Here is an 18,862-nt window from a genome sequence, read left to right as displayed (position 1 = left end):
AGGGTCAGCTTCCAGGGATGGATCTTCGCACAACATGATGAGCTTCCTTGGGGGGATTGCAGCACCTGTGACTGTAATAGAAAGGAGACACCACTGAGGGGCAGCAGACTAAGAGTAGCAATAGTTGAATAAAAAGCAAGCAATGTAAATAGGTATTCAGAGAAGTAAAGGGTTAAGAGCCTTATAACATGGCTTACGCTTCATGCGGGTCCAATCATCTATTGATCGTCCAGATGTAGCACAGCTGAGCAGGGTTCAACTGTCACTGGAGCCTATGGATAAAGATGGGAGCCCTGGAGAGCACTGGGAGACCACAAGATGATATACAGAACCAAGCCACTGCAAAATTATTTTCAGTAATATTTGAAGCACCATCTTAGTTAGTGTGTGCCATATACAAAAACTTGGAGAAAGTACTCCAAAATGCCCCCCTGCAGTCCAAAGCACAGATCGGGTGCCAACCTTCAAACAAGCTCACCCAGGCTAGCTGTAACCAATCAGAAGAAAGTGGAAACGTTGTACACTAGAGCCCAGCCACTTGTAACGCTCCTGCGTTTCATGTATGGTGTGGATTTTCAGCTGCAGAAATATTCCACTTCAGTAGTCATGTAAGAGAGATGCTGAGATACCATTCCCAACCTCAATGACTCATCATGTGTGGAAGGTCTTAATTCAGCTAGTAAATACACACACTCAACAAGCTGGTTCCTAGAGTGACTTTATGTATGTAGTAACACAGTGATGAAGATTTAAGAGACAGGTTGAGTGGAGGTGGTAGGTGACAGACACTTGAAGGTAAGACAGTAGCAGATGGATGCAGGTAGGTTTAGCAATCATGTATGGTAGCAGATGACAGAGTAGCAGGTGGACATACAAGAGTGATCAACCCAGTGCAGGAATAAGTAGCAGTAGTCTTAAGAGCTAGCAATCTAGATATGCAGATGTGATAAATAGTCTTTACTATGCAGAACTAGATAGTGTAAGCTTAGTATAAGTTTATAGAGGGTTCCCCTGCGGGGTACTTAGCACCAATAGCAATACAGCCGAAGGTTGGTTCAGGAGGAGCGGATGATCCGGAAGCGGGATGCAGGGATCAGCGCAGCGAGGTTCCGTCAGCGAGGTATGCTTGCAAGCACGAAAGCTTCAAGCCAAGTTAGCATCCAGGTAAGGGTGTTTGAACGAACACATGTGAGTGAGAACCGGCGATTTAAATAGCCATCTAGTCCGGCGCTGAATGATGACAGCTTCAGTCTTAAAGGTGTATGCGCACCTTTCCAAAAGAGAATGGTGGGGCGCATACACTTGTGAAAAAGAGTAATTTAGGGTACCAAAGGTATCGGAACATTACACCACTATATAGAGAGGTGCAGATATGGATTCAGCCTGATCTCCTCCTGGCTATGTTCCTCTGACATGTTTCACCCCAAAAATATGTCAGAGGTGCAAAGCCAGGAGGAGTTCAAGCTGAAGTCCTATCACCACCTCTCTATATAGTGGCTGGGTTCCGGTGTGACTTCTCCACCTTCTGTCTTCCAACCGTCTTAGTCAGGCTGCTATGTAAATTTTGTTTGGCACTACTGCAATCGGTGGGGTGGAGTGGACTTTGGTCTGCTGAGGAATCCTAAGCTGAGAGTTTGATTGCTTCCACCTGCCTCTGGAAGAAGCTTCCAGAGCATAGGGAAGGAGACTTAAATTGATCAGGTGAATATTTATTATGCCCTGGCCAATCCCTGGAAGGGAGCATCCAGAAGGTTGCTGGGGAGGTGCTAAATGTGCAGGAGCCCTGAGCAGACCCTAGGAGAAGGGTCATCAAGGCAAGAAGCCACCGTTTGGGGCATAAGTGTTTGCTGCTCTAAGAGGCCTAAGGAGGACAGATGAAAAGGGGATACCCGAGAGGACTGGGTGGCACACAGTTCTTAGGACAGTGTGAGTAAGGATCTTACTGGGACTGACAGCTGTGAAGAGGGGAAGGAGAACCAGTTGTTAATGTTTTTCTCTGTGGTCTGCATCTGTGGGGCTTTGAATAGACATCCCAACATAACCGACATACCAAGCTACCTCCAGAGAAGCTGGTATTGAGAGACTAGAGGGAAGCTAGTTCTTTGCTGTTACTGCTGATCATGATGGAGTGTCCTGTGCCCCTAAATCCCTCTCCTGTTAATGTTTATGAGCAATAAAGCCTTAAAAGACACCCCCTGGACTGCACTTTAATGGTTGGTGTGCTTGCGTAACTGGTGGCCTCTGTACTACTAGGGAGAACCTGTCTGTTTCCAGCGGCTACTTCGGGGAGGGGGGGGGACGGGGTGAGCACTATATATTTTTGAAATAAGTGCCCCTGATATTGGTGATTAGTGGTAAATTGCCCTTCTTTTATGAGTGGTTAGTGTAAGTGGAAAATTGTTCCCCTTCCATTGGTGATCAGTGTAAGTGAAAACTTGTTCCCCTTCCATTGGTCAGTGTAGGTGGGAAATCAGTCCACCATTGTTCACTGTTCAAGTAAGTTCTGGCAACTTTAGGAGAAACCATAGGGTTCCACAGAGAATCACTGGCCTAGAGTGTGGAAGGATTGAACCTGTTGTCAAATGTTTGTTGCTGTCTTGGACCACACTAGGTAGAGTCACTCTCAATTTGTCCGGGTAACCATTGTCACTGAGACAGAATGTAATGGGAGATCCCTAACTTTTGAGTTGTCATCAGGACAAAAGGTGAGGATACATCTTCCAATTGGGGGAACTGTGTAGAAAGGAATTTTCCCTTTGTAGTGATTTCCTCTTATTTCTTCTGTTGTGTCTCCAAGACAGGAAGTGAAAGGAAATCTCCCCAACAGGAGATAAAAAAAACATTGAGTTCTAACCCTTTCCTTACCTTCTCCAAAACTAAAAAGCCCAGAAACATTTTGGGTGAGCATACAGTTTAATTAAGCCGGCCTTCTTTACACAAGACGTCAGTTCCACAACATAATTTTTGTAAACTGGAGTTGGGCTTTCGAAAATCAGTGGACATGTACACAAACCAAAGTTTGAACATTTTTTGTCCTACCCCAATTTTTCTCCAGCATAAAGAGATGTAATATTTTTTAAATAAAAACCTTGTTATGTTATTTAGCCATTGTAGATGTCATAGCTTGGTAGATCTGAAGTTCTCCCAGCCAGAGATGTATAGTAACGAAGTAGAACTACTTAAGTACTGTACTTAAGTACCGAAATGCGGTATCTGTACTTTCCTAGAGTAGAATTTTTTTCTCCTACTTCTACTTTTACTTCACTACATTTTTTCGATGATTTCAATACTTCTGCTCAAGTATTTTTTTTTTGTGCTGCATAGTTATTCGTTACTTTTAAAAAAATGACCACTGCCAGGACAGTAGATGGCAGGTTGCATAAAGCTCAAAAAAATGTGTATAATGTCATTTGTAAATCAGCGCATACGAAAATAAAGGCTGTGTATAATAAAAGCTGCTATACCAAATCTTTCCAATAAAAAGAAAATATGAAACAAACAAATAAATGGTGCTACAGCGCTTAAAGTGCATCAAGAAACTACTAACAAACACAGGTTAATCATTTGAATAAATCATTTGAAATAATAAAAAACAATATGATGTTCAAACTTTTGACTTCTTTCTTTAATAACTACATAACACAGTACTTGTACTTCTACTTTCAGTACTTGAGTAGAATTTTTTTTTCAAAACTACTGGTACTTTTTACTTTTAGTACTTAAGTAGCAAATTTTTTGAAAAAACCACTTGCAATACTTAAGTAAAAAAAATGTTGAATACTTTAGTACTTCTACTTAAGTAACTTTTTCTGTGAGCACTTCCACTTCTACTCAAGTCACTTTTTGATCGAGCACTTGTACTTTTACTCAAGTAGAAATTTTGAGTACTTTATACAAGTCTGCTCCCAGCCCATCCTCTGTATCTGTCTTCCAATCTCTTCCAGGTATCTCCACTTCAACAGCTTGGAGACTCTGGACACAGACACGTTTGGGGATCTGCCTAAGCTGGAGAGACTGTAAGTGGTTGCAATGGCTCAGGCCTTATGAATTATTGTATTACTTTGGCTTTGGGTTCATGTCCTGTTCCTTTTTGCAGTTTCCTGCACAATAACCAGATCTCCAGGATTCAGCCAGGGACCTTCTCACAGCTTCCATCTCTGACCCGTCTGTAAGTTGATTGTTACTCCATAAAAGTGTGTTTGATTGGACGACTCCACCCTAACTGCTACATAGCAGCATTAAAATGCATTTACAAGAATAGGTGCCAAAAGATTTGCCCATTACATGCTCTTGTGATTCCTCCTACCTGTACTATGCATTCTGCTGATGTGCCACTGCCCCACCCTCTTGATATAATGCTGCCACCTACAACGTGCTTTTTCTGACTTTAGGCTCACATAATTACCCCCTTGTACCATCAGGATATAGAGCAGGCTCTGCCACCACCACCCAGATTTTAAATTAATCTAGTGTGAGTGGGAATATTAAAAAGCAAAAGAGAAGAGAGATTCCCTGGATGTCTCTGGAGTTCTCCATTATTGACATTCTGTAGCCTGCAGTGCATGGTGGAAATTTAGAGCTGCACCAGAAAGGGTTTTTACATTTTGTCTCTGTGTGTGTCCAGGCGCCTGGACTCCAACCCCTTGGTGTGCGACTGTGAATTGGTGTGGCTGGCGGATCTTCTGAGGAAGTTCACGGAGAGGAGCAGCACACTGACTGCTGCCACATGCGAACATCCGACGCATTTGCGAGGGAAGTCTGTGAGCTCCCTCCCTGAGGATCACTTCAACTGCGGTGAGCTGAGAGGTTTGGTTCAGGGTTAGAAAAGATCCATTCCATCCACAATTACATTTTTTTTACGTAGCATAAAGGATTTGTTTTCAATATGGAGGGCTCGAAATGTATCTACTGTTGCCGAAATCCTCTTACCATTGCAGCTACTATCTTTTGTAGTGAGTTACTTGGACAAACAAGCAGGGAAGCTGCAGAAGATGTCGAAATATAAAGAATTGTTCAAACCTGATTCCAACCAAACTTTTTTTTTTTTTTTGGACAAAATGAGAAAAGTTACAAATCTGTCGGTTTTTTGTTTCTCTGTCTGACCCTACTGAAGAGAATTGCCTCACTTCCTGTCCTTGTGATACCAAATCAAGAAATGGGAGTGGGAGATAGATGGACAGGAAGGTATATAGAGAAGTCAAAACATGTTCTAACCCTTCTTTTCTCTACTAACCACCTGTTATTGTATTTGTCCCATTAGAGAAACGTCCCATTGCTTCCTGTCCTGAAAAGAAGTGAGGGGAAATCACTACAGCTCAGTCAAAGACAACAGTACAATCCAGACAGAGAGTCAAAAAAAGCCTTCCCCGCTCTCTAAAACTAAACAAAACACTTTCAGAAAAACAAAAAAAACTGCACCAACCGAAATTAAAAGTCTCACTTCGACCAAAACATTAACCTGTCATTTGATGGGGTCTCCTTTTCTTCCAGAGATGCCTCGAATTGTATCAGAGCCCAGAGATGCTGACGTCGTCCTTGGAAATACGGTTTATTTTATCTGCCGAGCGGAGGGGAATCCCAAACCTGACATCAGATGGATACATAACAAGTGAGTGTTCAGGGTCATTGAGTGATAAAAATGCTAATATGTAGTATATAGGCGTTGACATCAATGCCTTATATAAGGGCGAGTGCACAAGAGTGTATTGACCAATATAATGTAAAATATCTTCATATTTGGGCACCCAGGGGCCACAGGTGTTGTGCATAGCCACCTATACATATTAATTATAGGATACAACTGTTCACGAGTATACGTGTTTCTTACTCTGTCCATTATTAGAAATAAATGTTTGAATTAATCAGATAGGACTTAAGTCTTCTTTTAATCTACATAATTATGTGTATGTGCAAAAGGACAACAAGTGGTCAAATATCCATATTTTATGGAAATGTCTAATTAAAGGGAATGGGGTAGGAAGACAAATACGTTTTCATGTTACTAACTGACACTTGCTTTGCCTCCAGCAATGAGATTGATATGAGTTATGATGGGCGACTGCATCTGTTGCACGATGGGACGCTGATGATCCAGAACACGCAGGAGTCGGATAAAGGGGTCTATCAGTGCGCGGCCAAAAACATCGCCGGGGAGGTGCGCACTCAGGAGGCGGTCTTGCGCTACTCTGGCAGTCGTTGTGAGTAAAATGCCTTCTACTCTTATGAGTCAATAAAAAAAGGCAGGTACCTCCAAGATTATATTTCTTATGGGTTCTCTAATGAGGTAAAACATCCACTATGAGATAAAACATCCACTGTGAGATAAAACATCCACTATGAGGTAAAACATCTACCATGAGGTAAAATATCCACCATGAGGTAAAACATCTACCATGAGATAAAACATCCACTATGAGGAAAAACATCTACCATGAGGTAAAACATTCACTATGAGGTAAAACATCCTCTATGAGGTAAAACATCTACCATGAGGTAAAACGTCCACTGTGAAGAAAAACATCTACCATGAGGTAAACACATTCACTATGAGGTAAAACATCTACTATGGAGTAAAACATCCACCATGAGGTAAAACATCCACTATGTGTTAAAATATCCACTATGCGTTAAAACATCCACTATGCGGTAAAACATCTACTATGCGGTAAAACTTTCACTATGAGGTAAAACATCCACCATGAGTTAAAACATCCACCATGAGGTAAAACCTTTACCATGAGGTAAAACGTCCACTATGAGGAAAAACATCTACCATGAGGTAAAACATTCACTATGAGGTAAAACATCCTCTATGAGGTAAAACATCTACCATGAGGTAAAACGTCCACTGTGAAGAAAAATATCTACTATGAGGTAAAACATTCAATATGAGGTAAAACATCTACTATGAAGTAAAACATCGAGGTAAAACATCCACTATGTGTTAAAACATCCACTATGCGGTAAAACATCCACTATGAGGTAAACATCTACTATGAGGTAAAACATCCACCATGAGGGATGTACCATGAGGTAAAACGTCCACCATGAGGTAAAAACATCCACGATGAGGTAAAACATCCACTTCATGGTAAAACATCCACCGTGAGGGATGTACCATGAGGTAAAACATCTACTATGAGGTAAAACATCTACTATGAGGTAAAACATCCAACATGAGGGATGTACCATGAGGTAAAACATCTACTATGAGGTAAAACGTCCACCATGAGGTAAAAACATCCACGATGAGGTAAAACATCCACTTCATGGTAAAACATCCACCGTGAGGGATGTACCATGAGGTAAAACATCTACTATGAGGTAAAATGTCCACCATGAGGTAAAAACATCCATGATGAGGTAAAACATCCACTATGAGGTAAAATATCCACCGTGAGGTAAAACATCCACTATGCTTTTGGCAGACAGAGACCATGTAATGGTGACTGAGAGCAGAAGTGCAAGAAAGTGGCATTTTTACTGAATACCAAGAGTTTGTAATACTGACAAATCCCTCATCCAGGATAATTTTAATGCCTGGTCTGATTTAAAGCGGAAGTTTAGTCCTGCTTTGCAAAGGCTCTGCCTTATCCCCTTTGGTGCAACCATTTTTGAGCCTGCTTTGCCCAGCCTTTGGGTCCTGGTAAAGCTGGTCGGAACATCTGTGCAGGGGATTGTTTGCACACGCGATAAATCAAGGGAAGGGGTTTTGGACTGCCCTGGTTGCAGTCTGCGCGTGTTGTCCAACTACTTTGCTTTTTAAAAAAGGACAGTACATTTTTATACTCAACGTGATCGGTAGGCGGCTGACTGTCCTGTCATGGAAGGTACTTAACTGTGTTTTTCTGCATCCTTAGCGAAGCCGGTGTTTATAATCTATCCACAAACCACGGAGGCCCTCGTAGATGGAAGCGTCACCCTGGAGTGTGGAGTCTCTGGCGATCCCCAGCCGAAAATTACATGGACCACGGAAAATGGGGAAGCGATTCCCAATGACGGGCGCTTTACCATCACCTCTTCCGGAGGTCTGTACATCCAGAACCTTACCGCCACGGACCAGGGGCTCTATCAGTGTCACGCCAGCAACAGCGAGGGCAGCGTACAGGCCTCGGCATCCATCATTATACAAGGTGAGCAAATACAAGGCCATAAGGTGGATATATTGATTAAAATGTTGATCTAAATGGATATTCCAGACAAATAGTTTTGCTATGTGTTTTCTATCCTCCGATTTACCTGCTTCGCTTTCAGATTCGCAGAAGTTCTTGGTGATTCCCAGAGACCAGACAGTGACTGAAGGCCAGGATGTCGAATTTCTTTGCTCTGCCAATGGGCAACCAGCTCCGGTCATAACCTGGACTAAAGACGGTAAGAGACTTTCTTCCCTGTTATTAAAACCTTCCCAGAAAGAAAATGGACCAGAACAATCTTTGCATTTCTGGGGTGGGCCTCGTGAATAGGCAATAAGGCCCTTTTCCATTAGACAATGCAGTTGATCTGCTGTAGATCGCTTTGTAATCTGTGGCTGGCCTGTGGTCAGGAAGCGATATGCCTGTTTGAAAAGGGAATTCACACTGATAGCCCTCTCCACCACGCTGCCACCGTGTCCACTATATTGTGGCATGACCACACTCACTTCTATAGGGCATGTTAGCAGGTGGTATCATGCCCTACTTCGTTGCCGCAACACAAAGCTTCAGGGCCACAACAATGTGTATGGGAAAATCCGGCAGACATTTTTAAAAATGCATCTCAACTGTCTGATTTTGCTGCACTGACAATGCCCTTGTGAAAGGGACCTAACATTGTCATTACCAAAGAAAAAGAATATACACTCACCAGACACTTTATTAGGCACACTTGTTCAATTGCTTGGTAAGACAAATTGCTAATTAGCCAATCACATGGCAGAAACTCAATGTATTTAGGCATCTAGACGTGGTGAGAATGACTTGCTGAAGTTCAAACCAAGCATCAGAATGGGGAAGAAAGGGGATTTAGGTGACTTTGAAAATGGCATGGTTGTTGGCGCTAGACGGGCTGGTCTGAGTATTTCAAAAACTGCTGATCTACTGGGATTTTCACACACAACCATCTCTAGGGTTTACAGAGAATGGTCAGAAAAAGAGAAAATATCCAGTGAGTGGCAGTGGTGTGGACGAAAATGCCTTGTTGATATCAAAGGTCAGAGGCGAATGGGCAGACTGGTTCCAGATGATAGAAAGGGAACAGTAAGTCAAATAACTACTTATTACAAACAAGGTATGCAGAATACCATCTCTGAATGCACAACACATCGAACCTTGAAGCAGATGGACTACAGGAGCAGAAGAGCACACTGGGTGCCACTTCTGTCAGTTAAGAACAGGAAACTAAGGCTACATTTCGCACAAGCTTACAAAAATTGGACAATAGAAGATTGGAAAAACTTTGCCTGATCTGATGAGTCTTGATTTCAGCTGACACATTAAGATGGTAGGATCAGAATTTGGTGTGAACAACTTGAAAGCATGGATCCATCCTGCCTTGTATCACCGGTTCAGGCTGGTGGTGGTTGTTTAATGGTGTGGGGGATATTTTCTTGGGACACTTTGGGCCCCTTAGTACCAACTAAGCATCATTTATACACCACGGCCTATCTGAATATTGTTGCTGACCATATCCATCCCTTTATGACTACAGTGTCCCCATCTTCTGATGGCTCCTTCCAGCAGGATAATGCACCATGTCACAAAGATCAAATCATCTCACCACTGGTTTCTTCACCATGACAATGAGGTCACTGTACTCCAATGGCCTCCACACTCACCACATCTCATCCAATAGAGCACCTTTGGGATGTGGTGGAACGGGGAGATGGATGTGCAGCCGACAAATCTGCAGCAACTGCGTGATGCTATAATGTCAATGTGGACCAAAATCTCTGAGGAATGTTTCCAATCTATGCCACGAAGAATAATGGCAGTTCTGAAGGCAAAAAAGGGTCCAACCCGGTACTAGTAAGGTGTACCTAATAAAGTGGCCGTTCAGTGTAAAACACCTTGTTTGCCAATCATGCTAGGTACTAACCCTTCTCCAACCCCCCCCCCCCCCCCCTCAAAAGAAAATGTCTGGAGCTCTACTTTAAACATGCTATTATGTCCTGTTGCTTACAGATGCAAGTGTTAAGCCCCGGAGGATTTGGCTGCTCTAAGACCAGGGCCTATTTTGCGATTCGGCACTGCGTGACTTTAACGGACAATTGCGCGGTCGTGCGACGCTGTACCCAAATGAAATTGACGTCCTTTTTTCCCCATAAACAGAGCTTTATTTTGGTGGTATTTGATCACCTGTGCGATTTTTACTTTTTGCACTATAAACAAAAAAAGAGCGTCAATTTTGAAAAAAATAACAATATTTTCACATTTTTTTATATGAAATTCCCCCCCAAAAAGATGTAAAAATCAAAATGTTTTAACATTTTAGGCCAATTTGTTTTCTGCTACATATTTTTGGTCAAAAAAAAAAATCACAATAAGCGTATTTTGATTGGTTTGCGCAAAAGTTATTGCGCTTACTAACTACGGGAAAGATTTATGTCATTTTTATTGGGTTTTTTTTTAACTACTAATGGCGGCGATCTGCGATTTTTGTTTGCGGGACTGCGACATTGCGGTGGACAGATCGGACCCTTGACTGACATTTTTGACACTTTTGGGGGTACCAGTGACATTACTTCAGTAATCAGTGCTATAAATATGCGCTGTTACTGTAAAAATGACACTGGCAGGGAAGGGGTTAACTTTGTTGGTGATCAGTGGGTTAAATGTATCCCTAAGGGCGTGATTCTAACTGTGGAAGGGGGGCGTGGCTTGTGATGTAACCACAGAGACATGCGATCCTACATAGTAGGATCGTATAGTCTCTGCAGTTACACCAGGGAGAATGACAGACGGTTGTGTTTACATCAGCCGCCTGCCTTTCTCCCTCTCCCCGCGGGAGATCGCGAGTGACCGGCGGACATCGGAGCCGCCGGTCACTCGCGCGGGGATGTTAGTGACTAAGCGGGGGCGGGAGCGCGCCTCCGGCGGCGCACACTCGCCTACCTAGAGGCTCGTGGGCGAGCGACATAGTACTACGTCGCTTTGCCCAGTAGGGGCTGACCGCCACAGTAAATAGTCGTGCGGCGGTCGGCAAGTGGTTAAATGCTGGTTTAGTCTAGGGGTGTGGATATAAGATATATTACTGTCCTACCCCTTGATCTGGCAGGCATCAGTGCTGTCCTTGGGTTCTGATGGTCCACCTGCATCATTGCTGTACAGTACAGGACTATTAACCATGCATTGCAGAGTTGGAGGCAAGTATACAACTGTGGTCTGAAGCACCCTATTGAGAACGTGGCATTTTACTGGTCACATGACTCGCACAGCTGGAGGAAAGCTGAAGCCAAGTATAAGGTAAGTAATACACCTTATCCCTGCACCCCAGAATCAAGGAACATTTAACTCCTGCAGTAGGGGGGATCCCACAAGGGTTCCTTTTGTCTAATTCCAGGAGTTCCGTTTTAAGGTGGCCATACATGTAGTGATTCATGATCAATTTAGATACTAATGGCTGCAAACAAGCTGTCTATCATTTATTTTAAATATTGAATTCTACAAAATGCAGTACTCCTCTGCATTTTGTGATTTACTAGGAAAAAATCGAATTTCCACCTATGATTTTAGTTTGATTTGAGTACATCGGTTACCAAAGTCAAAATCACATTACTGGTAGTTTATTGGGTGAAGGCTTCAGTGCTGAATTTAAATGACATTAGGTTGTATCGTCATGTATGATTTGGCAATCATATGAACAATAGGAAATCCTAATTGTGTGCAAGTCCTCTCTAACCTTACTTGCCTCCTTAGTCATGTGATAATTCCTCTGATTATTATGCCGCCAGGTTTGGCAGAGAGCCTGGCCCAGCTGATCGCCGGTTGGTTGAACTCTCTGCCAAGCCCTGTACAGATGCCAGCTCTCAGTGGGGTGCAAACGCATGAAAGCCTCTGATGTCCTTAAAAGACTTGAACTGAAAAGCTTTGTATGGACTGCTAGAGCCTGGGGTCTTCATCTCTTCTTAGCTCATCTAATGGTGGCCAAAGGTGATTGCAGCTGTTTTAGTGCACTTGCAACAAGAGCAATTGAGTACTGCCTGTAATACTTTTTTAGTTGCATGAACATCCAAATTTTCAGGACAAGCGTTCGGGGTGTACCTCCTTCTTCAAGGTCCAAGCAGTACTAAAACACAGTGTATAAAATATAAGAATGTTAACATTCTGCTAAAAATTTGTGTATTAGTACTGCTTGGACCTTGAAGAAGAGGGCATTCCGAAAAAAGCTTGTCCTGAAATTTTGGATTTTAGTGCAAATAAAGGAAATATCGCGCACAGTGCTCAGTTGTTCTTCATTGTGGCCACACACCTATCATAATGATCATTCAATCAAGCAATTACTGCAACTAAACTGATCAAATTTCATAAAAATCGGAATCCAAAGACCCTCCAATCCATCGATTTAGTGTTGCCAACCTCCTCAACTGAAATTTACTGACAAGACAAATTTTTTTTTACTGACAAAACACATGAAAATTACTGGCAGAGCCAAATTTTTTACTGACACTTCAAGTAGTTCAGTACATAAAATGACTGTTTTCAGTGCAAAAAGCAATATTTAAGCTACAAACGTGTAGCCAGTGCTATTAGCAATGTGTTTAAGGCAGTGTTTTTCACCCTCTTTTTAGTGAAGGCACCCTTAGAAAATTTTGGACAATCTTGAGGCACACTTTAAACATTATGGATGTCCAGTGTGCACGAGGCCTTAGAATAATTTTTACATTTTAGGCCTCATGCACACTGGACTTTTTACAGAGGCTGTTTTTGGCATCAGACGTTTTTTTTCTGCAGCCAGTAAACTCCCCTCCATGGTATCCTGTGTGTCCATGCACACATAGGCTGTTATCAGCAGTTTTTAGCAGGGGAGTTTTCTGGCTGGAAAAACCCCCCCAGAATTAATAGTGGTGTTGTGTCAGAGTCGGTGTTTTGCGGGCGGAGGCCTAAGTTTGGTTAAGCAGGTACGTGAAGTAGTGGTGCCTACAAGGACCTTGGGGCTCCAAATTTCAGAATGTACTAACTGTTGCTTGAATGATTTATATACAGTGGGGATCGAAATTTTGGGCACCCCAGGTAAAAATTTGCATTAATGTGCATAAAGAAGCCAAGGAAAGATGGAAAAATCTCCAAAAGGCATCAAATTACAGATTAGACATTCTTATAATATGTCAACAAAAGTTAGATTTTATTTCCATCATTTACACTTTCAAAATAACAGAAAACAAAAAAATGGCGTCTGCAAAAGTTTTGGCACCCTGCAGAGTTAATAGCTTGTACTGCCCCCTTTGGCAAGTATCACAGCTTGTAAACGCTTTTTGTAGCCAGCCAAGAGTCTTTCAATTCTTGTTTGAGGCATTTTTTCCCATTCTTCCTTACAAAAGTCTTCCAGTTCTTTAAGATTTCTGGCCTGTCTGTCACGCACTGCTCTTTTAAGGTCTATCCATAGATTTTTCAATTATGTTGAGGTCAGGAGATTGTGAAGGCCATGGCAAAACCTTCAGTTTACGCCTCTTGATGTAATCCCCCGTGGATTTCGAGGTGTGTTTAGGATCATTATCCATTTGTAGAAGCCATCCTCTCTTTAACTTCAGCTTTTTCACAGATGGCATCAAGTTACCATCCAAAATTTGCGGAAATTTTATTGAATCAATTTTTCCTTTGACTCGTGAGATGTTCCCTGTGCCACTGGCTGCAATACAACCCCAAAGCATGATTCATCCACCCCCATGCTTAACAGTTGGACAGAGGTTCGTTTCATTAAATTCTGTGCCCCTTCTTCTCCAAACGTACCTTTGCTCATTCCGGCCAAAAAGTTCAATTTTAACCTCATCGGTCCACAGAACTTGTTTCCAAAATGTATCAGGCTTGTCTATATGTTCATTTGCAAAGTTCATACGCTGATTTTTGTGGTGAGGACGTAGAAGAGGTTTTTTTCTGATGATTTTCCATGAAGACCATATTTGTACAAGTATCTCTTTATAGTGGAATAGTGTACCACAACTCCAGTGTCTGCCAGATCTTTCTGGAGGGATCGTGCAGTCAAACGTGGGTTTTGAATTGTTTTTCTCACAATTCTGCGAGCTGTTCTGTCTGATATTTTTCTTGGTCTTCCAGATCTTGCTTTAACTTCCACTGTTCCTGATGACTGCCATTTCTTAATTACATTCCGAACAGAGGATATTGACATCTGAAAACGCTTTGCTATCTTCTTATAGCCTTCTCCAGCTTTGTGAGCGTCAACTATTTTCAGTTTCAGTTTTCTAGACAACTGCTTAGAAGATCCCATGGTGCTGATTGTTGGGGCAAGGTCAGATGAGTCTGGGCATTTAAAACCTTTGAGATTGACATCACCTGGTCTTCCCAGACGATGATTGAGAACAATCCATGACCCTGGCAGGTCTCAGCCTTGCAAAGGGGGCAGTGCATGCTATAAATTCTGCAGGGTGCCCAAACTTTTGCAGACGCCATTTTTTTGTTTTCTGTAATTTTGAAAGTGTAAATGATAGAAATAAAATCGAACTTTTGTTGACATATTATAAGAATGTCTAATCTGTAATTTGATGCCTTTTGGAGATTGTTCCATCTTTCCTTGGCTTCTTTATGCACATTAATACAAACTTTTACCTGGGGTGCCCAAACTTTCGATCCCCACTGTATGTTATTTATACAATTTGGTTTATTAAAAGGCTGCTATGGCCATTAAACACCAGTTATGGTGTCTGGTGCTTTACTTGGGTAAAGAAATATGGGGGAGTGTTGGTCAAGCAGTTATAGAAACAAAATCATCTTTGATACCCTGGTCATGGACAAAATGTTTTTTTTTTTCAGTTTTGGATAGAGCAGGGAAGATGTAGAACTCCGTCAGGTTTTCACTTTTTTTTGGCTCCTATTATAGTCTAGAGAGATTTCCACTCACTTCCTGTCCCTGTGACAGAAAATGAAGGAAATTATACAGTGGAGGCACAGACCCTGTGACAGGGGATCTAACTTTCCTCTATTCTACTGAAAAATATATTTTTATTTTATTCTGTATTCCTGATGGAAAATTTTTCTTCCTGTCTCATGAAACCATTATCCCTGTCACAAGAAGTGAGGAGGGACCCCAGCAATCTAGAGGTAAAATCCGTATCAGTTGTTTTACATTAGTCTGTCTGTTTCTGTGTCATTAGGAGAAGAACTACCAAATGATGGGCGACGCACAGTTCTGGAATCGGGGGCTCTCTATATCCAGAGGGCTGTGATAAAGGATAGTGGGCAGTATCATTGTCATGCCACCAGCTCAATGGGGGTCAGCTCTGTGCCGGTCCAGCTGGATGTGCAGCCACAAGGTAAGTACGCTTCTTGAGCAGGCAACCTGGGCCTGAGCCAGCTGACTTCTTCCTATCTCAAGGTTTATGTTCTTTTTTTGAGATATACCAAACCATGCAATCACAATGTTCTGTGGCAATAGGGACTTTGAAATACACATAGGGTTTGATTTACTAAAACTGGAGAGGGCAAAATCTGGTGCAACTCTTCATAGTAATCAATCAGCTTCCAGGTTTTTTTTTTTTTCCAAGCTGAAAGTTAGAAGCTGATTGGCTACATTGCACAGCTGCACCAGATTTTGCACTCCTGCATTTTAGTAAATCAACCCCCATTGTGCCATTGTCTTTTGTAAGTTTGTCCTGTGCCATTGATGGTGACTGATTATCTGCATCTTCCCAGATACGGCACGAATCGGGGATTCCTTTGTGGAGATGTCCTTGCGAGAAGCCATCCAAAGTGTCAACAGCAGCTTTAACGCCACCCACAGATACCTGTTCAGCAGGTGAGGAGTCTCACTGGTACAGATGGCTGCCCCGTAGGTAAGAAGCCCTTCCTTGTGCGAGCACCAGTGCTGTGTCAAAAATAGGAACTGTTAGTGTTACCCCACAGCAACCCGTCACATTCAAAACAGTTTTAGAAAATGACAGTCGGTTATGAAAATGATGGGCTTGAGCTGACATGGAGAAATACAGCACGAGATAGCTTTTATCTCTGACACTTTGATGAGTGTTTATTCCTGCAGATGGTTACTCCTTGGGGGAGGGATCATTTGTGACTACTCTGCAGGGGAGGGACCACTTATAGCTGCTCAGCAGGGGAGGAATTGCTTGAAACTGCTCATCGGGGAAGGATCAATTGTAACTGCTCAGTTGGGGAGGAATTGCTTGTAACTGCTCAGCAGGGGGAGGGATCAATTGTAACTGCTCAGTGGGAGAGGAATCCTAAATAACTGTTTAGCAGGGAAGGGATCACTATTAGCTGAGCGGTACAGTATGGATTACTCATGACTGCACTGAAGAGAGGGATTCACTCCTAAATGCACAGTAGAGGAGATATCACTCCTAACTGCTCAACAGGGGAGGGATCACTCATAACTGCTCAGCAGGGGAGGAATCACTCATAACTGCTCAGTGGAGGAGGTATCAATCATAACTGCTCAGCTAGCAAAAGATCACTCATAACTGCTCAGCTGGGGAGGGGTCATTCATAACTGCTCAGTCAGAGAGGGATCACTCGTAACCGCTCAGCAAGGGAGAGATCACTCATAACTGCTCAGCAGGAAGGGATCACTGATAACTGCTCAGCATTGAAGGGATCACTCATAACTTCTCAGCAGGAGAGGGATCACTTATACCTGCTCGGGGGGGAGGGATCACTCATAACTGCTCAGCGGGGGGGGGGGGGGGGGTAATTCATAACTGCTTAGCTGGGGAGGGATCACTCATAACTGCTCAGCAGGGTAGGGATCACTTATAACTGCTCAGCAGTGCAGGGATTACAAATAACTGCTCAGTAGGGGACGGATCACTCATAACTGTTTAGCAGGGGAGGGATCACTCATAACTGCTCAGCAGGGGAGGGATCAGTGATAATTGCTCACCAAAGGAGGGATCACTCATTACTGCAAGCGGTGCACAGAAGATGAATTCATATTCAGGCATCAGTTCATTGGCTTTATGCACTGTTTAGGAATTGAAGATTTACTCTTGCCTGGGCAGGCCTTTTCATCATGTATGTAACCAATAAACAGTATGTAAAATAGGGAAGTGACCAAAGTGATGACATCTATTAATTGTTCAACCCAATATATTAGTGTTCATTTAAAACAATATCATACAAGTTATATAGAAGTGAAGAAATTGGCAAAACAGAAATGTATGCCCATAACATCATTTATATTGGCAGATACAACATTGATGTGCAATCTGCAACCTGCAGTTGTTAAAACAACCTTTAAAACATTGACAATTTATTTTTTTTCCTAAAGGGAATTGGATCCCCAAATTGAAATTGGCTCAGAGAAAGGCTTTTATACAAAAGAAAAAAAAAATGAAGTTCCCTTTTTTGTTTATAGGAATGGAGAACTCTGAGAAATGCAGCATAAAATTCTGAGCAGATGGTGTTCCAACAGTCCAAGCCAAATGTTATTGTAGTGTAAATGCTGTTTATTGGAGGTGCAAATCAGACCCATGTTCATAGCTACATAACTGGTTATCATGTCCAAAAGTTCTCTCCTACTGGTGAGATATTTATATTATCCCAACTTCACTTGAAAAGGCTTTCATAAACCACCTCTTGATGATAGCTGCAAGCATTTGAGAATGCTATGCACTCTATTATTCACTTACACAATAAAATATATTGACTATAGTTTTTTTTTTAGTTTTTTTTATTTTTGTCAATTCATTTTTCATAGCTGGTTCCAAGCTTATTATAAAGAAAGGGTAAAGTTTTGTGACCCGGTCTCACAAAAATAAGACCAAATCTCCTGAAAAGCTGTGATGATTGCCAGTGGCATAATAAAATGAGCCTGCACTCAAAAAGTGATTTGTTGCATTATATAAGACATTTAGAAATGTCCCTTTTGGGAACTACCCTGAAAATTGACCTTTTGTCTTGAGTTCCTCCTAAAAAATTTCAGAGCACTTCCTGTGCTTAGGCATTCCTGTTCTGTAGCCTCATAGATTGACATCTGCAGTGTGAGGTTGTAAGGCACTGCTGCCTCCGACTGCTAGGCTCAGTAGATTTGTAGTGTTGTTGGGTGATGCCATTTCTGCGCTTCTCACTGTTCTCCTTGCTGGAGGATAAGCTATATTTGATGACCTGCAGTGCAAGGATCTCCCTGCTTCTGCTTCACCTATTCTGTGGAGCAGTCCTTCCTCTCTTGCTGTCTGATGATTATTATTTAATTATCAGACCACCAGGAGACAGCTCTGACATGAGGAAGCAAAGCACTTAAGCCCCGTACACACGCAACAATTATCGGCCGACCGATCGTCCGTCTTTTGTCCAGAGTTGTGTTTTGTTGGTTGGAATGTGCCTAGACTGCACAAGAATTTTCTCGCCCAACAAAATTCTACTTCAGAAGTGATGTCATGTGTTGGTTTGCTTTCTTTGTGTTCTTTCTCCACTGAGCATGCCCAGACTTGCTCATCAGATTTTTCCCTGTCGAAATCTCTACTGACTGCACAAAAATCGGCCATTATGTTGACGGCCAACAAAAATTTTATAGTCTGCACACCAGATTTTTTTCTGCCGAAAAGTCGGAGTTGGTTGTCGGAAGCATCATACTAACAAGCCGAAAATCGGCAGATCGGTCGTCGGACAAAAATTCCCTGCCAATTTTCGACGCGAGTGTACGGGGCTTTAGCCTCCACCACAGATTTGTAATGTGGAACGAGGCATGGTATTTTAGTAGGGAT

At 42.4% G+C, this 18,862-nt stretch overlaps 1 protein-coding gene across 1 annotated transcript in view; it reads left to right on the top strand.

Moving 5' to 3' along the window:
* LOC309566450 (peroxidasin homolog) overlaps positions 1-18,862 on the top strand; it is an 81,935-nt gene that overhangs the window by 27,096 nt on the left and 35,977 nt on the right. The window contains exons 5-13 of the mRNA XM_082271593.1: positions 3,945-4,016; positions 4,097-4,168; positions 4,625-4,794; positions 5,491-5,608; positions 6,028-6,197; positions 7,860-8,132; positions 8,254-8,370; positions 15,302-15,460; positions 15,840-15,942. Of these exons, the coding sequence (XP_082127719.1) occupies positions 3,945-4,016; positions 4,097-4,168; positions 4,625-4,794; positions 5,491-5,608; positions 6,028-6,197; positions 7,860-8,132; positions 8,254-8,370; positions 15,302-15,460; positions 15,840-15,942 (1,254 nt within the window). The remainder of the gene's footprint in view (positions 1-3,944; positions 4,017-4,096; positions 4,169-4,624; positions 4,795-5,490; positions 5,609-6,027; positions 6,198-7,859; positions 8,133-8,253; positions 8,371-15,301; positions 15,461-15,839; positions 15,943-18,862) is intronic.

Source organism: Pelophylax lessonae (assembly GCF_965119305.1).
Source record: "Pelophylax lessonae genome assembly, chromosome: 11".
NCBI classification, from domain to species: domain Eukaryota; kingdom Metazoa; phylum Chordata; class Amphibia; order Anura; family Ranidae; genus Pelophylax; species Pelophylax lessonae.
This window is presented reverse-complemented; position numbering and strand designations above follow the sequence as displayed.